This window comes from Lepidochelys kempii, chromosome 6 (genome assembly GCF_965140285.1).
Source record: "Lepidochelys kempii isolate rLepKem1 chromosome 6, rLepKem1.hap1, whole genome shotgun sequence".
Classification (NCBI taxonomy): Eukaryota; Metazoa; Chordata; order Testudines; family Cheloniidae; genus Lepidochelys; species Lepidochelys kempii.
Window position 1 is genome coordinate 42,411,933 of NC_136385.1, and position 27,454 is coordinate 42,439,386.

At 41.8% G+C, this 27,454-nt stretch overlaps 1 protein-coding gene and 1 long non-coding RNA gene across 3 annotated transcripts in view; one reads left to right on the forward strand and one right to left on the reverse strand.

Moving 5' to 3' along the window:
* LOC144930653 (uncharacterized) overlaps positions 1-7,484 on the forward strand; it is a 115,588-nt gene extending 108,104 nt beyond the window's left edge. For both annotated transcript variants that reach the window (XR_013635927.1, XR_013635926.1), the window contains exon 10: positions 5,998-7,484. This is a non-coding gene — a long non-coding RNA (uncharacterized LOC144930653). The remainder of the gene's footprint in view (positions 1-5,997) is intronic.
* Positions 1,272-27,454, reverse strand: RCN1 (reticulocalbin 1). The gene is made up of 7 exons (XM_073347741.1): positions 27,347-27,454; positions 26,814-27,050; positions 16,452-16,645; positions 12,108-12,286; positions 11,315-11,375; positions 5,471-5,670; positions 1,272-4,505 (listed from the first exon to the last, which is right to left on the reverse strand). Exons 2-7 carry the CDS (start codon positions 27,038-27,040, stop codon positions 4,398-4,400), a joined length of 969 nt encoding a protein of 322 aa, XP_073203842.1. The 5' UTR covers positions 27,041-27,050; positions 27,347-27,454; the 3' UTR covers positions 1,272-4,397.

A 27,454-nucleotide genomic window follows, 5' to 3' on the forward strand; every position in this document is an offset into this window, starting at 1 on the left:
ATCTGCTCCAACTTACTTCAGTGTAAATCAGGACAAACTCCATAGAAGTTAATAGAATTACACTGGTGTGAGAACAGAATCCAGACCTGTGGGGGCACAAGATTGTTTCTACTCGGGCTTCTGATTGTCCCATTGTTCTACCACTCGTTTATATAACAGGTAGAAGTTAAAGTCTCAACTTGCTTTCTTTAAAGTGACTGGAAGAGAGGAGTTTTGCCATTGACTTCAGTGGGAGCAAGGTTAGCTTCTGCATTGCTAATAGTAAAGCATTAGGCAACCAGTTTAATATCATTGTGTAAATGTAATTAGATCAGTATGTGCAGTATCTTACCTTTCCTCAGGGAGTTGCACACAGTACCTTGACTGGAAGAGGTGACAGATTTAACCTGATTGAATCATTAAATGGAAATATAAGTCAATGAACATTAGCCACTTAGTTCATTTCATAAATTCTAATAATTAAAACTGCATGTACAATAATAAAGACTATTCCAGATATCTAAAAGGATAAAAATGCATCCTTGATGTGTCATGGCACCGCCATAATGAAAACATTAGTTAATGGAGGATCTGTGTAATAAAAGTGACCATACAGAACCTGCAGGTGGAAATATACAAACACATTTCCCAAAAGAATTTCACCACTTCACAATTCATTATGAAAATCTGCAATAACTGACAAGATAGGCACAAAATGGATTTTCATGTTGCTGGGATGAATTATGGCTCCCAGCAATTAATGTTTTTAGTCATATTAAGCAGATAAATAATGCTATTTGACATTACAGTATTTCACATTACACTAAAATTTTGTAACATTTGCTCATAATCGAACTTGAAATATGTTACCTAGAAAAAATATGTTATCTCTGGAACAGTCAAACCCCATTAGAAACCTTAGGCTTGAAAAAATCACAATGTTAACAGTTATATCCCCTAGCAAAGGTTTGCTTTCCTTAAATAGTGTTAAATTTAAACCCAGAAGCTCTAGTCTATTTTAGAGTTACTCTTTCTTAGTACATTGAGGTTGAAAGGAGGATTTAGTACACAAAATGTACTCTGTATTACTGAGCCTTGGTAAGTAAAACTTAAAAACTGCAGAAAGAATGAATGAAATTGTAAGCTGTCTTTCTAAATACCTTTTAAATATTTTATAAAGCAAAATGTAAATGTGCATGGTCATGTTAAGGTTATTCACTAATATTGATTAGCTAATTATTTTAATCTAGTTTTAATCAGGCGATGATTTTTTTCCACAAATGGACATATTAAAATCTATTTAACATTTTCATTTATTTTATTTAAATCTTTCTGTAAAATTTCATAGGCCTAAGCTTACAGGCTATACTCATGTGAGTAATCTCACTGACTTCAATGGAGCCTACTTTTGTATTTGGATATTACATGAATAATTAGAAATTCAGAAGACACAGGGCTGCAGAATTGTGTCCTGTTTGAGTCTGGTCTTGGTGCTCTCAAATATCCAAAAATATACAGGAGAAACTTTGTTTGCTTGTCAAAACTTGCATGCAGCGCTGTATAAACAGAATATGGTAGATTCAGCAGTATCATGTTTGGATGAAGACATTGATGCCTCCTGTTTCAGCCCCCAGCCCGCCTTTGAGTTTGTGGTTGGTTGGTTGGTTGTTTTTTAAAGAGCATTTTGTCTGAAACATTTAGCACATGCCAATTCTACTGCATCTCCTATCTGTGTGTGGGAAGCATTCCAAGATTTTTTTAAAAAAATAAATCTCAATATGAAACCACTATTCAAGATGAACACTCCCAGAGATGTTTATGACGAATGAAGTATGCAGTAATGTGGCTCCAAAGTCAAATAATAAACTAACACTGCAGAGAAATTCTGATTCTGTTCCAGGACACAGGTTTATTGTTTCACAGATAACATTGCATGGAAGCATCACTGTGACTCATGGGTACTGGAAGAGCAGAGACAAAAGTGTTAGCTTATGGCTTATCACATTTTGTCCTACTGCATTTTAGTGTAAGAAGCAGGGGTTTTAGCAGACATTTTAGGCAATGTCATAGTAAGGCAGAAATCAAGAAGCTACAACATGTTATCAGGATTATCTATACCAGCCGAAACTAGATGGAATCTAGTTTGAATTGAAACAGAGGATGACCTAAAGTGCACTTGTTCTCTGAAAAGTGATCCTGTAAAAATGACATTGTTTATGGAAGAGGTGGTTCCAGGGTTGCCTTTTCAGCAATTTCCAGAACAAATCTGCTCAGTTTACAAAAAAACCCAACCAAACAGAAAACACACACATGATCTGTCAGAGATAAAAGCTGTGTTCTTTCTGGCTCACTGTATTATTACCAGTGTATGACTATGCAAGGCAGATTACACACCCAGTGATCCCCGTGCCTGCCTTGAATACCTTGGAGTTGCATGGTTATAGCCGAAGAAAGAATTTGAGCCTACAGTTGGAACTTAGTTCACAATTCTGTTGAATGATAATTCATACATCAGAACAGACTCCAGCTCATTCTCCCATAGCTGCATTGACTCTGCATTGCCAACTGGAGTAAAAAGGAGCACAAATTTTCTGTTGTTTTAACTCTGCAGATATAATTCAGAATATGCACATGGGGAGAAATTCAACCATACGTAGAGGATCAGAACAAGGTGTATACACCATTGAGTAAAAAGGTACCATTTTTACACAGTCACTATTAGTCACTTTCAAAGCAGAAATGTATTTTTAAGGATTCTTTCCCTCTGGCTTAGATTATCACTTTTTAATTTTTTAGTTGGCCTTGAAATTAATTTGCATCCAAAAATAATATCCCCAAATGTGGAGTCACCAGCAGAATGACCCTGCTCAGTGTTTAAAATGGGGTTCTCAAGCTTTTTTCAAAACATGGAGCACACATCCTAGAGGAAATGTCTTGTGGATGCCTCTCCTGCTATTCACGCATGTGCAGATAAATTCCCCTGCCAATTACAGCCTACTGGTAAATATAGCAATTGTTTACATGGAACATAAATCACACTAAAGGAAGCTAAAAAATACATTATCAGCTGGAAACAAGAAGGAACCATGGCATGTCCCCAGCCAGCTCTCTGTGGGCTACCAGCAAGTGCTTCATGGACTACCTGTGTTCTGGAGACCACAGTTTTGGAGCTACAGTTTAAAAGCTTGCCGTTGGTTCCTGTCTTTACTTCCCCCTCCCACATGACTCCTCTATTAACATTTCTGCACCTTCATAGTATCAAAAAGAAAGTCATGGTTTTGTTGTGCATGTTGTCAACTCAGTACAGGGGCTAAAAAACCCACAGTGTACATAAAAAAGAACAGCTCATATTATCCAGTAAAAAAATGCAGCCATATGGAAGTTTTACTGTTCTGAAGGAAAATCATCCACCTATGGTACAACTTGGTGATATAAATGTGTGTGTGTATATATACAAACCAGCACTTTAAACCACATGCATCCCTGATGCAGCACAGAGGAGAACAGAAGGCCCAGAAGCTCAAGAAGGGTCCAGAGGGTAGATGCTCATTTCTTTTCCACATGACATGAATGAGTCAGCAAAGGCCCTACATAGTAAAAGTGGAGTGTGTCTCTTGTACAAAGCGTGGGATGAGTTGGAAACAAAGGTCCATGTGCCATAATTCTTGTCAATGATCCTATATTACCTCTGTAGTAGTAATGGTCAGCATGGACTCTATTGTCCTCATCAAAAAACAACTGTGGGGTGACAGCCAGTGTGACAGATGTGCTGCTACTGATTAGTGAAAGGGAACTGGGGGCAGTGATTAGTTGTAGGTGTTGCACTCAAGTGGTTAAGATCCATAGGGCTGGTGCACATGTCTGTATTCCAAGAGGTCTTATTCATTCAGCACCTCTGGACCCAACCAGGAGGAAAGACTACAGCATGGAGGAAAAAAGGCCATGGCTCTTATCAGGTAAGATCTCTCCTTTACATGGGAAAGGGAGAATACAGTTCTAAATTCTTAGTTACTATCTTTTAAAAAAAACAACACAATACTAAACTCAGAATCTGTTTAAACATTCAATAAGTTGCTTCCTGATCAAAACTGCATTTCCCTACAGGAAAAACAAAGGTATTTAAAGAAAATGTGAAAAACTTCTAATGAGCCCTAAGAACTAAATCTTAGAAGTTCATTCCCAAAGTGATACTGCAATCGATTCAGAACAGTGAGGGGGTTCTTAAAATAAAATTGTAGTGACTAGCTCTTGCATTTAAGGGTGCAGAGTTAGAGGCTATTTCTACCCCGTTTCTGAGGTAATAAGCTGCTTTGTTAAAAACATATTGGTGTAAGTTATTCAGCCAGAAAAAACCACAGTGACTTCATTAACGTGGTGAGAAACTGAACAGTCTGTGCCACACTGAGTTGTAAAAAATATCATAGTTCATCGTGATTTTTTGTGAGATCTTCCCCATAATTGGTAGCTTGGCTGCCAACAAACATGTTCCAGTTCTCTAGAATCTCCTCTTTGGTTAACTTTTGATCCTGGGAGGAAAAAAAAAAGTCTCTATTAGAACATTTTAAATACCAGGTAAAAGAAACATCAGTACAGGTTTCCGAGATGCCAAGTAGGAGAAAATTCTCCAGAGGCTGCAGACAGTGGGTGAAATGCTGGCCCCTAGTGGAAGTCAATGGCCTAACTCCCATTGATTTCACTAAGGTCTGCATTTCACTCAAAGTATTTCATAATTAACTGATTCCTACACAGAACTTTCAGCAGTAGGAGTGTGCCACTTCTCTACTTGTGCAACCTCACCTGTGTTTTTAACTTTTTCTTTTTGATTATTAATATGAAAAATATTTTGTCTGTTTGTTTTTGGTGATGATGATCACCTACATTTAACAACTGAAGGGAAATCCTTCTAAATTCAGCCCTATATAAGGGAGTCTTGATCTTCCAAACTCCAGCAGTGGAGCATCAGCAGGGTTTAGAGAGGGGAACAATCCCGCTGAGCAATGGCTCCTAACCAGGTGCTGCTGAATTATTAGTCCCCGGTCATAGTGGACGCAGAAGGGATGGGCCAGATCTTAAGCTGCAAATTTGTCTTATTTCTTATAGTCTTCTATTTTTCATCTCTCTCCTATTTATCTCTTAGTCCAGTTTAATACATAAATGTCCATGTCCATTTCAAAAGAGAAAAATCTGTTAGAATTTTTGGGGGTAGGGACATAGGTTGGAAAGCTCTCTAGCACTTGGTCAGCCAGTGGGCCTACCTGAGTTCATAGTCATTTTATCAGCTATTCCTTTTGGTTTCTAACTTTTATCAACTCAAATTTATTTTGTTGCAGTAAGGCACGAGCAGAATCATTTTGATCATCTTTAGTTCTACTCAGACTGTACTAATAAGAAAAGTCATTAAGAATCATCTCTTGCTGGCTGAACACTATGTAAAGGGAACCAGTTAAACTCTTAATTTTACATTCATTAAATATACCAGAGCAATGAGTACCTTGTCTACATCCGACTCATAGACTAAGTGCCTAGCTTCAGCTTGTGCGTGATCATAGTCTTGTGGGAGAATCCAGTGCCGAATCTCCTCTTTATCCATCTTCCCATCCTTGTTTATATCCCGAAAATCAGAAAACTGCTCACGTTCAGTAATTACCCAGTCAGGTTCTGGTCCACCTTCCTCATGTGCAAACATATCAGCTGGAGGGGAAACAAAAGTTTTCAAAGTCCTGTTTAGCTTGCAAATTGTGCACAAAATGAAGGCAGGCTAGTAGTAGAAGTATCAGAGGAATAGCTTGCACAGAGGTATTGTATGTTGCGTGGGGCAGGGCACAGGCGGAAAAGGAATGGGCACATGGATATGCACCTTGCTTCGCTCAAATGGTTCACCATTGTTAGTTTTAGCCATTTTCATATCCCCCTTTTAGGATGCCTGTGCAATGCCACTTAAGTTAATGGGCAGCCCCAGCTGTAACTGAAAAGCAAATGGGCCCCAAATGTCTTCACCTAGTGATTTTTTTTACCCAGGTGACAAGCAAGGCGTACAGCTCTTCTTCAGGATCCTCTCTTAATCTGCACTCACGCTCTTTCAAGATGAGCTCAGATGTACTGGGGAAGGGGGAGAGGACCCACAGCAGCATTGCATCTTGTCCCTGCCAGCAACTGTCTTTGTCGATAACATCAGAATCCAACCAGAGAGTGGATGAGGGAATAAAAGGTGCAGGGAAACTTAAGGAAACAAAAATCTGCTAAATGGAACTGGATGGCTTTTGTCCTGCTTTTATGGAAGTCTCTGTGTAAGAGAAATACAGCTGAGTAGATACGTTCCTTTTTTAGCCCTGGACTACTGAACAAACTGCAGCAAACTGCGCTGGAAGGTAAGGGGCTGCGCTATACTAGGAAAGGATTAGAAGAGTTGTGATGCAGCATGAGTAGATGTACATCAGAGAGGTACCTACTGTGTGGAAACCACACCTTATGGACATGATACAGCTCACTCATCGGCGACCTGGGCTAGGGAAACAACTTGTGATAGACAGTGGATGATCAGTTCTGTTGCTCATTGCCCTGGTCCTCCCATCAGGACTCGCACACCAATCAACTCCCCCTCTCAGCGAGGCTCATTCTTTCCCACCCCCGCACCTCTACCATTGTCCTATTTAAAACTGAAACCTATTTTGTGGCCTCTGCTCGCAGCCCAATGTGGTTTTGGTTGTCAAGATTGTTCACATGTTCCTAGGTCAGGCTAAGCTTGAGGCCAGTTTCACCCATGGGAGGTGCAGGTGCAACCCTCTTGAGGATTTGGTCCAAAATTAGCAATAAAAACCACATGCATGTACTGTATGAGGCTGGATTCTCCACTGCCATAAGTGGGCGTAACTCCCAGGACATTAATGGAACTGCGTATGGCCATTTTAGTGGGAATTTGGCCCACTCTGTCTAGGTGTTATAAACACAAATGGGAATTTTTAGTTTCTAAACTTTCTTGGGACCTGCTCCAAAGCCTACTGAAGTCAGTGGAGAAGGGTCAGTGCCTTCAATTGACTTTAGATTGGGCCCTTGATGGGGGGGGGAACACAAGCTGTGCAATGTCTGTGGGGAATTTTTGTTTGTTTGTTTTTAATCTACACACAGCAAAAATGTGGGTATGACGGACTATAGCCATTGTTTAGAACAACAAAAAAATACTACTCTATTTAGTCTAATCAAAGCATATACGATAATTTAGCCACAGATTTTCCCAACTGTTCAAGAAAACTTCAAGAACTACACAGTGTTACTCTTTATTTTATTTTCTAATAAGTGCAAGCGCACAAGAGTTACGTTGTTTATTTGAAGCAACTGACACGTCCTGTCAATTTGATTTTATCATCTTTGCCAACGTGAGGTGGTCGTGACAAGAACATTCTATGCTCCTATCTATAGGAGACAAGAGGAACCAGCATTCACATGGTAACGAATGTTGACAACTACCTTGTAATTATATGTAGGTAGTGTCACTGAATAAACTTAAATTACTGGGGAAATTATGCTGCTCTGTTATTTCAATCAGACAAAAGCATTCACATCTTAAGGCTAAATATAATTTCAAGGAATAGAACCCCCTACCATTAATTAAGGTGTGGATATTGTTCTTGATTGTGTGTGATGAAGTAATCTTTACAGTAGCATTAGAAACAGAAAGATTTTATCTTTGGTCCAATGCTTTTATGGTGCGACTTTCCTGATTAAAAAAATAAATTACAAAGGGGCAGAGTGAGACGCTAGCTTCAGCATGACATTTCACAAGTGTAACACGTACATCCTGTACTGCTGAACCCCAGTCTTATGCTGCCACTGTGCCTTCCTGGCTCTAAGAGCAAGAAAGCAAACAAAAAACCCAAAGGTGCCTGAAGTTTGACCAAAATAACTTGCAAGAACAGACCTGCAGTTTACTTTCCCATTCTGCTCCCTTTGTGCCACTAGAGTGGTGCACAGCTAACCTTTAATTCAGGTATTTCACAACTTTTGAGTGCTTGCCTTTGCAAACTTAATGTCCTGGTAACCGTTTATTTTTAATGCAAATTCTTAAGTTTATAAAAATGTAAAAATTGAAAAACCAAAAATTCCATCCTGTGGAACCATACTAATCCCCCACCCCCCATCATCAGCAGGATTGGGATCTTTAGAGCTACACCACTGTCCTCTAGTTGAGCTAACAGAATAATTGGTGGTAGTGCTATGAGGCGATTAAAAAAATTAATCATGATTAATTGCACAATTAAAATTTTTTGATTAATCTCATGATTAATCGTGCTGTTAAAAATAACAGAATACCATTTATTTAAATATTTTTGGATGTTTTCTACATTTTCAAATATATTGATTTCAGTTACAGCATAGAATACAAAGTGTACAGTGATCACTTTATATTTGTTTTTATTACAAATATTTGCACTGTAAAAAACAAAAGCAATAGTATTTTTCAATTCACCTCATACAAGTACTGTAGTGCAATCTCTTTATCATGGAAGTGTAACTTACAAATGTAGAATTATGTACAAAAAAATAACTGCATTCAAAATAAAACAATGTAAAACTTCAGAGCCTACAAGTCCACTCTGTCCTACTTCTTGTTCAGCCAATCGCTCAGACAAAAAAGTTTGTTTACATTTGCAGGAGATAATGCTGCCCACTTCTTGTTTTACTGCATCACCTGAAAGTGAGAACAGGCGTTTGCCTGGCACTGTTGTAGCTGGCATCACAAGATATTTATGTGCCAGATGTGCTAAAGATTTGTATGTCCCTTCATGCTTCGACCACCATTCCAGAGGACATGTGTCCATGCTGATGATGGGTTCTGCTCGATAACTATCCGAAGCAGTGCGGACCAACACATGTTTACTTTCATCATCTGAGTCAGATGCCACCAGCAGAAGGTTGATTTTCTTTTTTGGTGGTTCGGGTTCTGTAGTTTCCACATCACAGTGTTGCTATTTTAAGACTCTGAAAGCATGTGCCACACCTCATCCTTCTCAGATTTTGGAAGGCACTTCAGATTCTTAAACCTTGGGTCGAGTGCTGCAGCTATCTTTATAAATCTCACATTGGTACCTTCTTTGCATTTTGTCAAATTTGCAGTGAAAGTGTTCTTAAAACGAACAACATGTGCTGGGTCAGCATCCGAGACTGCTATAACATGAAATACATGGCAGAATGCAGGTAAAACAGAGCAGGAGACACACCATTCTCCCCAAAGGAATTCAGTCAAGAACTTAATTAACACATTTTTTTAACAAGCGTCATCAGTATGGAAGCATGTCCTCTAGAATGGTGGCCAAAGCATGAAGGGGCATATGAATATCTGGCACATAAATACCTTGTAATCCCAGCTACAAAAGTGCCATGAGAATGCCTGCTCTCACTTTCTGGTAACAATGTAAATAAGAAGTGGGCAATATTATCTCCTGTAAATGTAAATAAACGTGTTTGTCTTAACGATTGGCTGAACAAGAAGTAGGACTAAGTGGACTTGTATGCTCTAAAGTTTTACATTGTTTTGTCTGAGAGTACAGTTATGTAAAAAAAAATCTACATTTGTAAATTGCATTTTCAGGGTTAAGAGATTGCACTACAATACTTGTATGAGGTGAACTGAAAAATACTATTTCTTTAGTTTATTTTATTACAAATATTTGCACTGTAAAGTGAGCATTATACACTTTGTCTTCTGTGTTATAATTGAAATCAATATATTTGAAAATGTAGAAAAACATCCGCAAATATTTAATACATTTCAATTTGTATTCTATTGCTTAACAGTGCAATTAAAACTGCAATTAATCTTTTGATTTATTTTTTTAATCGTGATTAATCTTTTTGAGTTAATCGTGTGAGTTAACTGCGATTAATCGACAGTCCTAATTGGTAGCAGTAGAAGGCTGTTATCTTATATGGACTGGGCACTAGAAAGAATGGAGAGGCCCATTTTCTCAGCGGGTTTCACAGCTATTTGCTAGACAGCAAAGGAATGATGAGACTCAAATAAAAGGTTCAATTCTAGTTCTGTAAGGGAGTGTTTGCTAACGGTTATAGACTCTTCTGCCCCAGTTTCTCCCTGTTCTCTTCTGCTTCTAGCCCCTGCCCAGCTTCTGCCCCTGTTTCCCTGCTGCCAGTCCCCAACCCCCGCTCCTGGCCTTCCCCAGCTCCTTCTCTTGTGTCCCTTCCCTGTCTCCTTTCCATCTCCTCCCTCTGCTTCTGCCCCTTACCCAGCTCTTGCCAAGACCCCCTACCTCCAACAATCCCCAACCTGCTTGTATCCTTCCCCCTCCAGCTCTTGCTCTCCCCTCCCCCCACCGCGCACACACACAATTTTCCATCCTTGGCTCCTGTCTCACTGAGCATTTTGTTCTTATCCCACCTCTATATCATGTCCCACCTCTGCTCCTGCTCCAATCCACTTCCCTGCCACATGTCAACCCCTCCTCTGCCTACCCACTCTGCCTCCTCCCCCTCGCGTTCCCTCTGCACTCAAGGAAGGCTCCTCCATGCTGCTTGGATTCCAACAAGGAAGCGTTGACATCACAGCAGGGAGCCCAGGCTCTTGGGAGGAACAACCTGCCCCCAGCTCAACCCCTGCAGCCCAAAGGTGGAGAATGATCAGTTACTATGGGGATGGCAGCTGAGCAGAAGCCTGAGGATGAAGCATGGTCAGCGCAGATGGAATCTTCAGAGAATTTAGTTGCCAAATGCTAGCAAGACTGAGCATATGTGAACTGTGATTTTTTTCAGAGACTTGTAATTTGGCCATATTTTCACAGGTGTTGCAAAAGGCACATCTCTGATGAGATGCTGACCCTTTCCACCCCTCCCTCGCCAAATTTCAAGTCTTCACTCCAAAACATGAAAGGACTAGAGCGTCACAAGGAAACAGTTGTGTGTGGGGGGGGAAATTAACATGGGAGAAACAACATTTTTCTCTAACCTTTTCCTTGGAAATGGCTGAACCATTTTAGCTGACTTCCCCGGGGGTGGGAAGAGGACAACACAACTTTTAGGCAGACATCGGGCATGGAAAAAAAAATCAGCCCTCACCATTTAGGTTTGCCAAAGTTATAAGAAACTAAAAACAGAGTCTTATAATGGAAAGCATTAGGCAACCTTTGCTATAGGTGTCACTATATGCCTAAAATTGAAAGAAACTATTTGGTTTTCCTTGTTCAGAATGACTGAGTATGGGCATGGAGGTGCTCTTCTTTGTGATATAAGAATTGACTTAGATTTGAGGGGATGGACTGGTGGAGTGGAGATTTCTAAAGTACTTGTGCTAAATGTTAAGGAGAGTCAACTCCATTCCAGCACTTACCAATGTACTCGTCTTGATCCACAAAACCATCCTCGTTTTTGTCTATGTCCTCCAATGTTTCCTGGAAAACATTTTTTTGTCAAAATGATCAAGAAATAACAGAAAATTCCAATAGCTGTCTTTATTATTGCGTGCCACTTCTCAAAATTATCAAAACTGAAATCCTAAGGGAAATCCTGAGTTATTGTACCATGTTTGGCTATCCTCACTGCCCTTTTGGAAGATTTCACATTTGGTATATGGCCTCCTTTAGTATTCCTGGTACACAGAAATCTTGACACTGACCAACTCCAATGTGAGTTTCGTATTCAAAGGAATGCCCAGATCTCCTGTCAGAGTGAAGAAATTCCATGTGTATGAATGGATTTGGCCACTTTGCTGTTAAACTATCTAGGTGGCACCAATCACTCTTGTATCTAGACACCAACTCCAAGTTTTAAGTAAGGGCTTGTCTATATACAAACTTGCACCAACAGATATAAATCAGATTCTATTCACAACTCTGCTATTCCGGTGAAAGTTGGTGCCATGGATACTTTTATTCCTTTTTTTTTTTTAAACTCTAGTTAAATAAGAGTCCTATTTCAGTTTATTAATTTCACTGCAACTCTATGTGTAGACAAGCCCTAAAAGAAATGAATTCCATGAAGCACTTTCTTTTCTGTTCCTGGGTTGGCTATTATTTATGTGCATGCCTGTTTCTAAAATCCTTCAATGAAAGTTTAGGGAAGTGCATCAAGGGTCATCAGAGGAATAAAAACAAAGGGAATGCAATTGGTTTTACTCTACTTACTAAGACAACAATGTCTTTCATATGCTCAAACTCCTCCGGATGAAGAAAGGCAGTGAACTCCTCACGAGTGGCAGCTGAGTCTCCATCTAGGTCTGCAGTTTTGAATCGCCTTTCATCCCTGGGCAGCATTTTTTTAAAACTGTGTTGATCAGTCGCATCTTGAAATTCTTCTGGATTTTCTAGAAATTAATTTGACAATCTCAGAAGTGTGCGTCTCTGAAAATATTGCTGCATTGTCTCCATACACTGCAAAGATCGTGTATAGAAAAACCTGCTGAAATACTTAGATCCTGCAAGATTCTAAAATTACAATAATTCACTGTCAGGATGGCTGCTAAAGTGTCAGGATTTCCCTTGTGAAATCTTAAATTCATGGCCAGCCATTAAAGTGTGTTTGTGATCACAGGGTTTGTGCTTATAAATGACTGGCTCAGTTTAGTAGTAATTGTGGTCTACAGGTGGACAAGTGGAATTTACCATGAACTAAGAAATTAAGAGTCTCTTAAGGTCCACGAACAATCACTGTCGTTCAGATCCAGGTTAACTACGTATCTGCTAAGTCTTGTACAGAGCTTTAGGCTGTTGCTGTATAGGGCGGATAAGGTAGTTAAGAGTCTGTATCCCAGCTTGTAGGAGGGAGGTGTTTGTTCTGTTTTTTGACACGATCTTGTTGCATAGAATATACAGGATTTAGAGAAGTAGGTTCCTCTGTTTAGCAGGGTATAGTGCTGCCACCTTTGCCCCTTCCTGCTGAAAGTGTGTCTTATAGTGTTTAGGGCCCAATTCAAACTCCATGGAAGTCGTTCTGCATCAATCTGTTGACCCAGAAGCTTTTATCACTCAGTCTTTATCTCTTACGTCTGTGTCACTTAAGAGTCCCCAATGCAGGTTTCTGCAAGCAAATTTTGATTTGATAACATTTTTCAATGATGAGAATTGGTTTCTGTTTACTCTATGCTTTTGACTGTGAAATCCTTTATGTCCGGGCCAAGCAGCTTCAAGACTGTGATAAGCACAAAATTAACCGTGTCCTTGTGTTCCTGCACGAAGAGATGTCTTGCCCAAGTCTGATTGTGTAAGGATTCCACTGGTCTGTTAAAGGTTATTAACGACATGTGAGCAGTTTAGAAAAGCTCACTTATCTTTTTTGGTTTGGTTTGTTATTTTTAAAAAAAAGAAAAGCATTATCTAGTATCTCTAAAAAGAAATCAAAGATTTTATATTGCAAATCTCAGCCATCCAGCATCACAGTGATGAATGCAGTATAAAATGCCTAGCTAGATTAAACTTACCATCTCCAATTCCTACATCATGAATAAGGCTATGATTTGGTCATGGAAGTCACGGAAACCGTGACTTAAGTCCGCAGTGGCTGGGAGCTGCAGGGGACCCCCACCTCCTGTGGTAGCTGGGAGCTGCGGGATGCCCCTGCTGCCCGGAGCAGCAGGGGCCCCACAGCTCCCTAGCTGCCGTGGGCAGGGCGGGTCCCCTGCATCTCCCCACCTGCCACGGGCGAGGAGAGGATCGCCCGCAGCTCCCCAGTCCCCGCTGCCATTGGGAAAATCCCCCAGAGCTCCCCCATCCCCGCAGGTGGCAGGGGACTCCCAGAGCTCTGTCCCCATGGGCGGTGGGGGATCCCCAGCAGCTCCCCAGCCACCATGGGTGAGCATGGGGGGTGTCCCCCACAGCTTCTCAGCTGCTGTGGGCAGGTCCCCATGGGTTCAGGGGAACCCCGGAGCTCCCCAGCCACTGTGGATGCGGGGGTCCCCCACAGCTTGCAGCCTGGAGGGGGGAATCTCCCAGAACTCCTCAGTCCCAGGGCAGGGGGGATCCCGCAAAGCTCCCAGCCACAGCAGGGCAGGGTGCTGGATCCTCCTCCCTCCCCATTTTATCATGTACATTTTTAGTAAAATCAGGGACAGGTCAAGGCTTCTGTGAATTTTTGGTTATTGCCAGTTACCGGTCCATGGCTTTTACTAAAAATGTCCATGACAAAAATCATAGCCTTAATCATGAATGATTCGCCTGTTCCTTCTCCTGTTCTCCTTTCAGAGCCATCCATTCTTGTTCCTCCATTCATATTTGTTAGGTTTGTCAGATGGTCTAGTTTTGGTTTTAAGGGAAGTCTCTTGTACCAATTTTTTTTAAGCAATGATTCTGTGGGCACTTGAATAGAACTTTCTTGTCTTCCCCACAGCTTCTGCCTGACCAGATGGCTGCTGTGCTGAGAATGAGTTTGAAAGCGCCTGCCTATGTCACCTTTTTTACCCACACTTTTGCTGTCTGTCATACTTTTGCAAATCTGGAACGGGAGTAGAATCCTCAAATTCAGTGGAAGATTCCAGCCTGAAACTTTCCATTTCTTTCTATTACTGACAGTTTTTTTTCAGGCACAAGGCACAGAGCTCTTATAAAACATATTCAGTGAATAGCATTGGGTTCAGCCAGTCCTTTCTCCCGCAACACAGGACTAGGAGCTACCTGGTAACGGTCAAATTCTCACATTAAAGTATTTTGTGAGTTTAGTTTAATGTGATCTGTAAAATCGGTGTTTCAATATTTAGTATAGTGCAGCAATTTGCACTGTTCAATCTAATCTGCTCAATTTGTCCAGTTTTAGAAACAACAAAACTGAAGAGACTAGGGAGATCTGGTTTCAGAAACTGGCAGACTCACTAATGTTTATTTAGCAGCTACCTCTCTTCGAGGTGGAACCTAAAAATTATTTTTGTTTAAAACAATGAAATTTAAACTCAGTGGTATGAAACGAATGAGAATTCTAGAAAAATAGCATCACTAAACTAATTAAAAATCTTGAAAAACAATTTCAAAATGAAGGCGTTTATAGACTGATTTTTAAATGACTACTTTGGGAAACGGTTTTGTGAATTTTAATTGTGCATTAAAACAAGACCAAGATATATTTACCGCTCTCTAAAGCCTGGCTCTCACACAGGATGAAATCTATGTGTAGAAAGTCAGCACAAGACTGGGCACATCCTGAATCTCACACCCTCAAAATGGGATCAAAGTGGTGCAAAAGAATTGTGCTGACCCTCTGCACAGACATGAATTTCATCCAGAGCAGTGTGAGGTAGCCTTTGCATTTGTAGGAGGCCTTTTCCCCCAGAATGAAAGTCAGTATGTTGACATATACTTCAATCAATACCTTCCTTCAAGTGCTTTGGATCTCTCTCTGATTACAACTTGCCCTAATTAAAGAACCTTCAGATGGTCTCCTTTGATCACATCTGAAATCTGTATTTTTTTTATAAGATGTGCAGTAGAATATTTCAATTGTATCTCATTTAACCTTTTGTCATCAGTTATGAACTTTTTTTCTTGTGTAATCATTTTAAAAACATATGTATGCCATTTTCATTTTAAAAAATTAAATGCAGAGGGAGTTAACTTTTCAGAGTGAATTCAGTGCTTATGAAGGGGCTTGGGTTTATGGCCCTGGTGAGAATTGGAGTATCAATTGTAGCAGCACAAGTTCCCTCACCCCACCCAAATATGTATCAGCCACATGATGGAGGGTCCACATCTATCTTGGAAGGAGAAGAGAACCATATTCATTCAGGACCTGGCTTCAGTCGGCTTTGGATCAGGCCCTCAATCCAAAGCCTTGCTGTTGAAACTGCAAACAGAAGTGCTGGTTTCAATGGTGGACACTTGCCCAATAAGAACTGGACCAAGACGCCCCGACCCCAACATATGCCATCCAATATCTGTACGTGAAACACACTAAAACTCAACTGTTGAACTGTTGTCATATCAAACACATCAGATTAAGTTTTCCATGGGGACAGAAGAAAAGAATCATGTCTTTCAAATAAACATTGCTTTAGGGGTTTCCATTTATAATTAATCATAATCTGTGGCATGTTCTGACAGAATAATTACATTCTATTTAGACCTTACATAAATTTTTAGCATCCAGACCATAACTTCAGAGAAACAATGCAGCAAATACTTACTAGTCTCTCAACGTATTTCCTTTTAAAATAAAGGTTTAAAAATAACAACACAGTTCCCTTAGTTTACTAATAGGAGCAGAGGCTTTTAATTTAGCTTTGAAATTTTATTCACTTGTTTGTCCCCTCCTGAAATCCCTATGCATAGAGAAGGTGACCGTGGTGCAGATTGGCTATATTTTTCAAATGCACAACTGAGGAACTTTTGATCTTTGAACTATGTTAATTTACAATTTCATATGAGACTAGAATCTCCTAAGAGAGTTATGTGCTTGTGTCCAGTGATTTTGGTTGAAATTTCATGTCTATCTCCCTAAGGCTTTTTTGAAAATTCCAACCTAAAATGTTGCCTTTTGACTAATCTTACCTAGATAATAACCATACGTGGCTTGTTTGTATTCTTCCCAGGATATTTTGTTATCCTTGTTTAGGTCATAATCTCTCCAGACTTTAGCCACATTTTCATAGATGTAGCGTTTCTGCACTCGCTTAATCCAGTTTTTCAATTCCTCTGTTGTGACGTAGCCATCATTGTTATCGTCTATTCTATCAACAATTTTCCTGCAAAGAGAGACACACCTTTAACAGCTGGTAAAAAGAAATAAAATGTACATGCTGGTCCAGCTTTGCTAATCTACATGAGACCTTGACTGTGTCTGCCCTCCCTCCACAAAGAGGTACCAGCCAAAGATGTAGAGAGATGCCCTATCACTAAGGCTTCATTACATTTACAGAATATACTATAGGACATTTGCTAGTACACTGCCATCAATAATTAAAACTGAACTATCATTGTCAAAATTGATGGACCGAAGAACACAGGGTGATGTACTGTCCTTAATTTTTTTTATTGTCTGATCACATAGGGGCAAATCTTCTGTTCGGTGTCCAGAGACAGTGGCCATGCTGAGCTGTTAAGCGGAACGTATCTTCCCGCCAGGCCATAGAAAGCCTGTCATCTTGCACAGTGGAGGTTCCTATAGCCCGAAGCCTACGGGAGTTTCTGCACTCCCTTGGGTGGTCTCCTTGTAAGAGGGTATAAGGATTGGATGATCTACACAGGGCTTTGTGCAGCGCACAGGATACACAACACCTGCACAGCCCCTCCCCTCCAATCTTGCCCCCCACTTTTTTTGTGGGGGAAAGAGAGAGGATCTGCACTAACTGTGTTGCCAGGAGACCCTCTGTAGCAGGGGCAGGATTGCCCTCTGTCACTAATTCATCACATTGAGTAATCTGCAATGGGTCTCCAGTCACTATTGCCCATTGATGTCAAAGCCTGCACCTGAGCAGTGCTGAGAGCCCCTAAGTCAGTAGGAGTTCAGGGCCTCAGAAATCCTCAGGAACCTCTGCACCTTGCAGGATCAGGCCCTAAGCAAAGCTCTATTGTAGTCAAAAGCTAAGCTGCCAAACTATGCAAAGAGGGCAACTCCCTCAACCTTTTAGCTTCTCCCAAAATAAATTTTCCACAAGTTATTTTCCTTACAGATTAAAAAAAGGAGATGGTATTTCATTACTCTATCAACTCAATGGCACGGTAGTGAGCCATTGGGTTTTTTTGTGCTTTCTGACACATCTCGCTTACACACATCTATGCCTATACGTTGCTCTCACGTATTTGTAGGGAAACATTTGCAGTATATTTAAATCTCTCCATTACACTCAACAGTGTAAAAACACTATGAAACCCCTTCTGTTTATACCTGCAAGGAGACCACAACTTTGCCAGTGCATGAGAATCTAAATGTGAAGGTGATGTGTTTATTTTTACATTCCAAGCTGAAAAAAATGCAAAAAGAAAACAGTACGAATAATGAATAGTACCTTTACTAAATAAGAAATAACTAAAAGCAATGTGTGTTATGAAGAACACTGGTCAGGTCTTTTCCTTTTTTCAAATATTATTTTTAGTGTCCTTAATATTTAAAGTAGGATTCAAAAGAGCCAAATTCTGCTCTCAGATTCAGGAGCACAGTTCCCATTAAAGTCAATGGAAGTTGTGTGTGTATTGCTAAGGGCAGAACTGTGCCCCTTGCATCTTGTTCACTAGCTAAGGGTATGGCTACACTACGCAGCTTTTAGCAACATGGCTGTGCCATTAGAAGCTGCGGAGTGTAGATGCTGTTTGTCTGCAGGAGAGAGCTCTCCTGCCAACAAAAAATTTCCACCTCCCTATGAGCGAGCGGCAGCGGCTTTGTCGGCAGGAGAGCGCTCCTGCCAACAAAGCGCTGTTCACACAGTGCTTTTCGTCAGTAAAACTTTTGTCGTTGTGGGGGGTTAACACCCCTGAATGACAAAAGTTTTGTCGAGGAAGTGCCAGTGTAGACAAAGCCTAAAGAAAATGTGCCCCAGGCTCTGATTCAGTAAGCACTTAAGCATATGCCTTGTCAATCCCTAATCAGGAAAGCAGCAAATCACATACTTAAGTCCCATTGCCTTCAAGTTAAAGGTAAGCCCCTGGTTAACAGCCTTGCTTAACTGAGGCCTTTAAGGAACCTTAAAAAAGAAAAATGCTCCATTAAACAATTTATATTAGGATATATTTATAGGAGAGAATTATCAGTTAATGGTGTATTTATGACAAGCAAGAGAAATGTGTTTTCTGAAGGGATATTATACTCTACTATACCTAAACTTTTTCCCCAGCAGTATTTCATTAAAACCACCTTGAATTAAGCCTAGTGATGCTACCTTCTGGCCCAAGAACTAAGTTTACTTTAAATCCCTTTACAATCTTTTCTTTCTCTTTCTCATAACATTCATTACCTCTGTCCTCCCAAGACCATAACTATTTGCAGGATGGCCACTAAAATCCTATGACATAAAGCATATGCCAAAGACCACAGAAGCACCAGCAAGATTTATATGAAAACTATTATTGGTATTTGTATACTTTGGGCACTGGTCAATGGAAAAGCGGGCCTCCTGCTCTTGAAATAGGTTAATTAGTAGTCACTGAAGTCTCAGCTGCGAGGTGCTGCCAGATTGGCTTTATTTAATTCAGCCACCACCAAGCAATATAGAAGATCCTACAGAATTATCGAGTCTTCATTGACCCACAGTGAGTTCAACGTAAGTGAGTTGGCTGACATTTCGGTCAATGAAGACTCGATAATTCTGTAGGATCTTTTATGGAGAAAGGGATGGGTGAGTCTGGCCCTATAACTGCTCCTTCCACCTAGGGCAGAAAATTGCTCTCCATCTAAAGCAGTGTTCTTTTCTGAGCTACTTTAGTTCAATACCAAGTATGGGTTTTATTTAATTTTCAGCAATGATGTGTTTGATCTGCTATCATCATTGGATCTGTAGCACATTACATCTTTACAGATCTCATTACAGACATGGGGTTCAGACACATGCAGAGTCTGTCTTTTGCATTCATAACCAAGACTTTTCTGAAGGGGGCAAAAAGAGGGGCTGCTAAATTTCACCTGAGAAATAGAAAAGAACATGCTACCTGATCAGCCAGCCTTTCCTTTTTGTATGTATCCCTCAGTGAATCTCCCCTGAAAGTCTGACACCACAATGGGACATATGCATCAATATCGTTGTCCCGCAATGTGTTCAACCTAAGTGAGCTGGCTGACATTTTGGTCTATTGTTAAATGCTAAAAGTAACTGAAATGTTTCTGCCAGAGGAAATATTTTACCCTCTTGTTATTTTTAACACTTCCTTGGTATCTCCAGAACTGGTCAGAGCCAAGAGCTGTGCTGCTTGTAGCCAGCATTGTTTATTTTTCCCTCAAGTGCATTCTTCTATTTTTCTAGCTCAGTTGCATCTCTGCTAATGATCTAGATGACCTATGTCTGCTTCCTACTAAAATGAAGGTGGGTAAGAAACAAAGTCTTATGTCTTTTTAAGGATGATGTGGCAAGCGAGCAATAGCCTTCTGACTGCTTTGCAATGCAGCTAAAATTCATTCTTCAAACACAGAAGTTGTAGTGGACCCATTTGAAGTGGCTAATTCTTTAACAAAGTGAAAATTCAGAGAAGGTCTCACAGCCACAATGCTACAGAACCAAAATTATATGCAATACTTGTTAAGCTGTCCCTACAAGCCCATAAAACTAAAAACCTCTTTCTCTCAAGGCTAAAGGGCTTGCTGCACCAAACCGCATATAGTCCCAGCATATAAACCTCAGTGGACCTATGTTCAATATAAGCATTTAGGAGAACAGCCTGCCCCCAGCTCTTTAGCAGTGAAATCAGTTCAGTTCTGTTGTACAAAGGGAGGGCAAATCTGGAGGGACAAGCAGAAAGTGCACAGAACCTGCAAGTGCAGAACCTTGCACATATATGGTAGAGGGGACATTTGGAGATGAAACAAGGAGGGGCCAGACAACTCACAGCTACAATGTGAGCTGAAAGGCGAGGGATTCTGAACCTCAGCCTTTTGTGCGTATGCCCGGTTGCTGGATTGGGTGCCACTGCTGGCTTCTGGCCTGGGTCTGGTGCACAGCAGCAAGATTTGCCACATTGGGCCCCTATATGGTGTCAGAAGCTCAGCAAGCATCTTGCTACCAATAAACAACAGACCTGAATGTCTTATCAAACTAGGATCAGACTACACAGCAGTTTTATCACTGGGCTGGCCTGGAAGGCCTACATGACTCTAAGGCTTATTTATCTGTGGGGGTTTTTTCCCCCCCACCAAGAAAATTTTTCTTCACTAGTAGATGAGCCTACGTTTCGAGTATATTAGTCAACTCTCTTTTGTGTGACAGCAACAGCAGAACATGGCTTTTTTAGGCCATGTCTACAATACAGGCACAACAGCAGCATAGCTGCAATGCAGCAGGTCTGCTGCTGTACTGCCATAGTGTAGACACATCCTACAGGGACAAAAGGAGTTTTTCTGTTACTGCAGCTAATCCCCCTCGCAAAGGCACTAGCTAGGTCGATGGAAGAATTCTTCTCTCAGCCTGATGCTGTCTACACCAGAGGTTAGGCTGGCTTAACTGTGGCACTCAATGTTGTGAATTTTTCACACCTCTGAGTGCCAGAGCTATGTCAACCTAATTTTTAAGTGTAGACCAGGCCTAAGTGTTTCCATTATAAATCAATGGTATACAGCAGACTTTGTTATGTTTATACCCATCTCATTTGTGTGAGAATTACTTGTTAAAGAAGCTGCACTCGGTTTCCTTAAAGAGTTGGGTCCTGAATATTTTTATGCTGAATGAAAAGTGTTTAAAAATAATGTTTTTAATTAAATCTGTCCTCCTCCTTACAGCCAACAGCTTGCTGAAAAGTGATACCATTTGTGACCAAAGCTGCAGGGGATCCTAGCATTAAAAAGCATAAGGTATTTTCTGTTGTGATTTAATAATAAGCATCTTTTTAATATTTAAAGTTCCTCTTCTGTTGCAAAAGTTATTTTAATCAAAAGTGTGAAAAGCAGCGAAAGGCCTAAAAATGCCCAATCGCGTTAGAGGCTTTATTTGCACAGTTTCTGTCCTGTGATGTGTTTTCCACCTTGAGACTGTTCAAAATGCTGGTAAGCATACTCCTGGGGGAATTCTGTGCCAAAAAATGAAAAATTCTGCGCACAATATTGCAAAATTCTGCAAAATTCTGCACATTTTATTTGTCAAAATAATGCAATATAATCATGCAAGTTTCAATTATTTTGGTAAATTATTTAACATACAATACAATGGATGAAGAATGGGAATGGGGAGCACTGGAGGAAATCTCCAAACCCCCTTTGTCTAATAGTAATGTAGCTAGGTTTGACCCTTTATTTCTAGTTGTTAGTCAACAAATATATGCAGCCATTCACTCAGTGATAAATCATAGGAACTGAAGAGCAAGTGAGGGCTGGGGAATCAAATTCACAATTTATATTGGCTCCAGAAAGGTAAGTACCGTACTGTTCATGGAGCACATTTTGATAGGAACTTTTTTCAGTCCAAAAATTTAGACCAGTTCTAATTACTAAAGCACCATAAGCATTTATAAGGCCATCCTGTCCTGGTAACATAAAGGAGCCTTTTACACCTGTTTTATACTCATGGGGGAATTCACAAAGACAGTGGGAACAATTCACTAAGCAGGCAGGCTGCTACATTCTGCTCTGCCCCATGCCCAAACTCAGAAACACCCCAAAGCCCTGCCTCTCCACTGCAAGCATGCCACAATAGCGAGCAAGAGGGACAGAGTGTCTCTCTCCCTTTCACATGCACGACTACCCAGCCCTCCCAGACACATCCCAGTGGTGATTTACGTCTTTACCGGCTGCTCCAGGCACCCGAACCAACCAGCCTGTGCTGCCGGAGAGAGGCACATGACCACTCTTGTGGGCTTCCCTTTGCTTCCCCACCAGAAGTCATTTTTCTGCAGGGAAGCAAAGAAATCTGCGGGGAACGTGAATTCTGTGCATATGCAGTGACACAGAATTCCCCCAGGAGTATAAGCAAAACCATTCTCAGAAATGCTGGATCAGGCCAAATGTTCCCTTAAGTATGTGACACACATTAACTTCTATTCTTTGTGGCTTTGATAGGCCAAGCACATTGCACACAACAAGGATTCCTTACATCCGCTCCATTACCTCACACAAGCTCCCTGTGTGCCACCCTCTATTTCATGGATTCCCTGCAACCCCCATCACACCTCCTCACCAGTGGTGGATTTCCTGTGAAACAAACCCAACGACAGGGGGCCCCAAAATGCAGGACAAATCTGACAAATGACTGAATTAGAAGGCATCCTACTCCATATAACCCATCAATCAAAAAGCAAAACTATGCCTCTGTAATTATAGCTGAAGTTGGAGCCCTAGAGATTAGCTTATGCTCCATTTCTGCTTTATGCATCTTACTCTCATATAGAGTGATGCAAACGCTTATGAGAATTTCCTGTGAATTCTCCCATCATTGGGGAAAAAAGAGTCTGAACCCCACAACAGGGGGCCAGGAGTCCATCTACCAAACCTCCAGCTACCCAAAATGCACTGGGAGCAAGCAGCAGTTAGTCTGTTGGCAGATGAGTTGGGGAGAGACTTGTTTGATAGCAAAAATGCAGTAGATGTTTTCTTTATCAGGGAGTATTGAAATTCTGCTTGGACAGGAAGTCACAAACCATCCTGCCCCAGAGCAGTCTGAAATTTGAGATACCAAGGCTGATTTTTTTTCTTTAAATATTGTACAGACTCTTGGATGCTGCCAAAGAAAGGCAGGTGCAGAATCAAATTACACTAATGGTTAACGATCAACAATGCGATGAAAATCAAAGAGCAATGGGTGCGTCTGATTCTGAAAATGAGAACAGTAGAGATTAGAAAAGGCATGGCAACGTCATCCATTTTAAAGAAACCAACATGTAAGTAACTAGGGAGGAGGAGGTGGACAAACGAAAAGATGGTTCAAACATCTCTGTATTAGGGTATTCCTGTATTTCCACATTTAATTCATGGATGTTTAAACTGTGGAACTTCCTCTTTCAAGGCTGCACTCAGTTCTGGATTGAGCTTTCAAAACCCAGGCAGTATGGACAGTAGGAGACAGGAGAAGCATGTTGGAAGCTGTCCTACCTTAGGTGATATTTAGTCACTGAGCAACACTCCAGTACACTTTCTTGTTCCTCAGATCTCTGTGTCCAAGGGGACAAACAAAGGGAGAGGTGTAATATCCTAACTGAAGCTCAGTTTAAAATGGACATAATATGAACCATATGTGCCAGAGACCAGAGTTCAGGTCCTCAGCTTAGTGCTGTTCTTGCTTTTTATTGGTGATAAGTTAATATGACTAAGTGTTGGTAATGGAATCCTGTATAGGATCAGAATGCCTGAAAGAGTGTCTGCTGCCCTGCATCCCAGTATGGTTTGGTGATGCTGAACTTCATCGAGTATAATCTAGAAAGTATGCGAGGCAGGGCCTTCTTCATCCGGGGAACCACAACTCTGGAATTCATAGATTCCAAGGCCAGGAGGGACCTCTGTGATCATCTAGTCTGATCTCCTGCATAACACAGACCATAAACTCCCCTAGTGCAGATCTTTTAGAAAAACCTCCAAACTTGATTTTAAAATTGCCAGTGATGGAGAATCCACCACGACCATTGGTAAATTATCCCCTCAATCCCCACAATGCATTGGCAGTATTCTTGTGAGAGAGACTGAAGATTGCTGGGTATCCTGTTTAGTATGCTATTTATTGTAGGGCTGGTTTAGTGCGTTTATACATGTGCCTGTCTGTATCTCCTCTACATGATACATGGGGTGAAAACGGAAATAATTTAAAATTGAATTTCACTTTGTGTTGATTTAGAATATTAAATTTACCTCATACTATTTATATATACTTACATGGAGCTCCTGTTTCCTTCTGTGGAAAAAGTAGTAAAGGCTTGTCTGCACAAGAAAGCTGTGCCCGTTATACCTGTATTGCTATTCCTATATGGGAAGGTGAATAACTACTGGCATAAGGCACCCATATATAACTTAATACCAATAATTATACTAGAATAACCTTCAAATGTAGCCCAGGCCTAAAAGTGATTCCAGTTTAAACTAAGAAAGCCCAAGATGTTAATATATGTGAGTCAGAGAGACGGTTTGCTTTTTTATGTTGGGAGTACTGAGTACTAATTCCAGGCCTTTGAATAATTTGGACAAGTTGCCCATTTATGATAATTATGCTTTCAATATTTTTGTTACAGCACCTATTATTACTTGTATTTCAGTATCACTCAACAGGATCACAGACCCACTGTGCTTAGTACTCTACGAGACAGTCCTTACTTCAAAGAGCTTACGCTCACATCTGAAATAAGATGCAATAAGTAAGTATAACAAACACGGCAAGGGAAGGGGGAGGAAGGCTGAGGCTAATGGTAATGCAGTCATATGGTTCTACATGATAGCTTGATGCACAACTTGAGGCTTAAAATAATATGAAAATGTTTTTCCTTTACTAAATCAATAAAACCAGCTCTCTTCAACTGCCATAAACCTACCCATCCTATAGATGTCAGAACAGAAGTAGGTCTTAAGGAGGGATCAGAAGGATGAGAGGGCGATGGACTAGATCAGGGAGCATGTCTCAAGAAGAAGGAGCAGCGTGGAAGAAAGAACAGGCACGCTGTGGGAGAGGTGGACAAAGCTACTATAGTTAGCAAGGGGAGAGGGCAACATTATAAGTAAGGCTGCGAGTCTGTCATGGATTCCATGATTTTCTGGGACCTCCATGACTTCTGCAGCAGTGGGTGCGACTGACCTCAGGGCCACCCGAACAGCCCAAGGGGCTCCCAGGCCAGCCGCCCTGGCTGCTGCTGGGGCAGTCTTGCCCCTCCGCAGCCCCAGCAGTGGTCTCGGGCCATGTGCTGCCCCCCCAGCACCAGTGGCTGTCCCAGGCTGCACGCCGCCTCCTCCCCGCACCCCCTCCCATCAGCAGCATCCTAGGGCCACCCCCGATTCCCCCTCCAGAGCACCCAACATTTAGTCGGGGTATATAGTTCAAGTCATGGACAGGTCATGGGCCCTGAATTTTTGTTTACTGCCTGTGACCTTCCACGACTTTTACTAAAAATACTGATGACTAAATCTTAGCCTTAATTGTAAGTCACCAACAGGCAAGTTGTAAAGGGTAGCAAAAGTGAGAACAGGAAGCTTAGACAGTTAACAGAGATGCAAAGTGAGGACTGACACAGTAAGCGCAATAGGCCAGCAGCCTGACTTTAACAGCTGCACTTTAAATGGACTGGCCAAGGGGGAGCAGGTGCAGAGGGAGGTGCAAGCAGTGCAGCAGGGGATGGGAGAAGGCATGCTTGAATAGTACAGTCCATCTAGTACTTGGTGCAGTGCTACATGTAGCTATCAGCAGCTGGAGGAAGAGGCACTTCAGTGCAAGGCCAGAGAAGCTGGGAGAGAGCAAGAGAAACGATCATTTAAACAGAGAGAGTGAAACTAAGCCTTGAGTTTTCAGCATTTGTTTGTAAAATCAGTGTGGGCTCGGGGAGGAGAGGCTGCGGTCAAACACATGTCACCCTGTAAAGTTCAATTCTGGCAGGCAACTTTTCCCCTGGGAGTGGATGGGCAGTGCTCTGAGCCACTGGAGATCGGCTCGAGAAAGCCCGGTCACTCAGCAAACCCTTCCTGGGCCGTCCCCAGAGATCTCTTGCAATGGAGAGATTTGCGAGCTGTGCATAACGCCCGCGGCACTTGAGTTAATTCTCACTCCTGACCAGTGCCACACAACCCTTCGCGCCTGGCCTTAGCTCTGGTACAAAGTTTCCGTTACAAAAACACAAAGAGAAAGAAAGATTGAAACTTTTGTCTCTGAAGCTTCTTCCAGCTCTTTTTCCGCTGAAATAATCCTTTCCCTACTATGCAGTGATACAGCGGGACCTCCCCTCTGCCACGTTATCGGCGCTTCCTGGGGCGGGGGACACGCCTCCTCTGTCCTCTCTCCCTCTGTTGCAGTAAGTGAGGCTCCAAGGCTGGGAAAGCCTCTATTTTCTTACACTAGGGGCTGTTGCAACACGGGTGTAAGCCACAGAAAGCATTTCCCTCTCCAGTTAAAGCTCGTGAGGTTTCAAGAGCTCGCGCTCAGCCAGCCAGAAACACTTGCAGGTTCTTGCTGGTCCAACGCCCTATTGTTATTTCGATACCCGCATTTCACTTCCACTTTTTAAAAAAAAGTTATGCACTAAACTAATGCGGCAGGGTCCCTGTAATTCATCTCCTTGGAGAGGCCGTTCCCTTCCTCTCCTAGGAGCCCATCTTACCCTAGTTTCTCTTTGCTTTCTTCTGGGGTGAGCTGATCGAAAGTCTTGGCTTCCTCCTTGCCCAGAAAAGCCTCGTGGTCATACTGGAAGCTTTGGTTATCTTCGTGCAGCTGATCGCTGAGCTGAGGGTCTGGGTGAACGACCCTCTCCTTCCTGAGAGTGGGTTTGCTGAGTGACCCTCCTGTGCAAAGCAGCAGCACGAACCAGCAGGCAGCCTGGAAGCCCATTTCTCTGGTCCTAGCAAGGCGGGATCCGCCACAGCCCGGGGGAAAGAAAGGGAGAGAAAAGTGCTGCATGAGCTTGTCACGAATAAGGAATCAGGGGAGACGAAATGTCAACGTCGGACACATGGATCAAGTCATCCAACCTGCTGCATCACCTCCAAAAGCCCCGGCACGCGTGAGACCTTTAGTACCGGTCCCTACATGCAGCATCTGAGCCTGGTACCCCCCACCTCCCACTCGCCCGCCCCACCTCTGGGCAGACAGCAAGCGTGGAGCTGTACTTCGCCACCAGCACCCCTTGCAACATACCAGCTGTTGCTGAGAGTCTATCGCCCAGGCAGCCCTAGGAATGCAACTGCAAGTTGCAAATGACCCACTGCGGACTGTGATCGCAAGCCCCTCAGCCTTCCTCCCCCC

What these genes read in the sequence shown, in the direction of transcription:
- RCN1 (XM_073347741.1), bottom strand. Translation starts at nt 27,040, where the DNA reads ATGGGCTTCCAGGCTGCCTGCTGGTTCGTGCTGCTGCTTTGCACAGGA. An exon ending in CACGTATGGTTATTATCTAG is followed by an intron (nt 12,287 to 16,451) that starts GTAAGATTAGTC and finishes ATTAATTTCTAG; the next exon opens with AAAATCCAGAAGAATTTCAA. An exon ending in GGATCAAGACGAGTACATTG is followed by an intron (nt 5,671 to 11,314) that starts GTAAGTGCTGGA and finishes TTTCCCCTCCAG; the next exon opens with CTGATATGTTTGCACATGAG.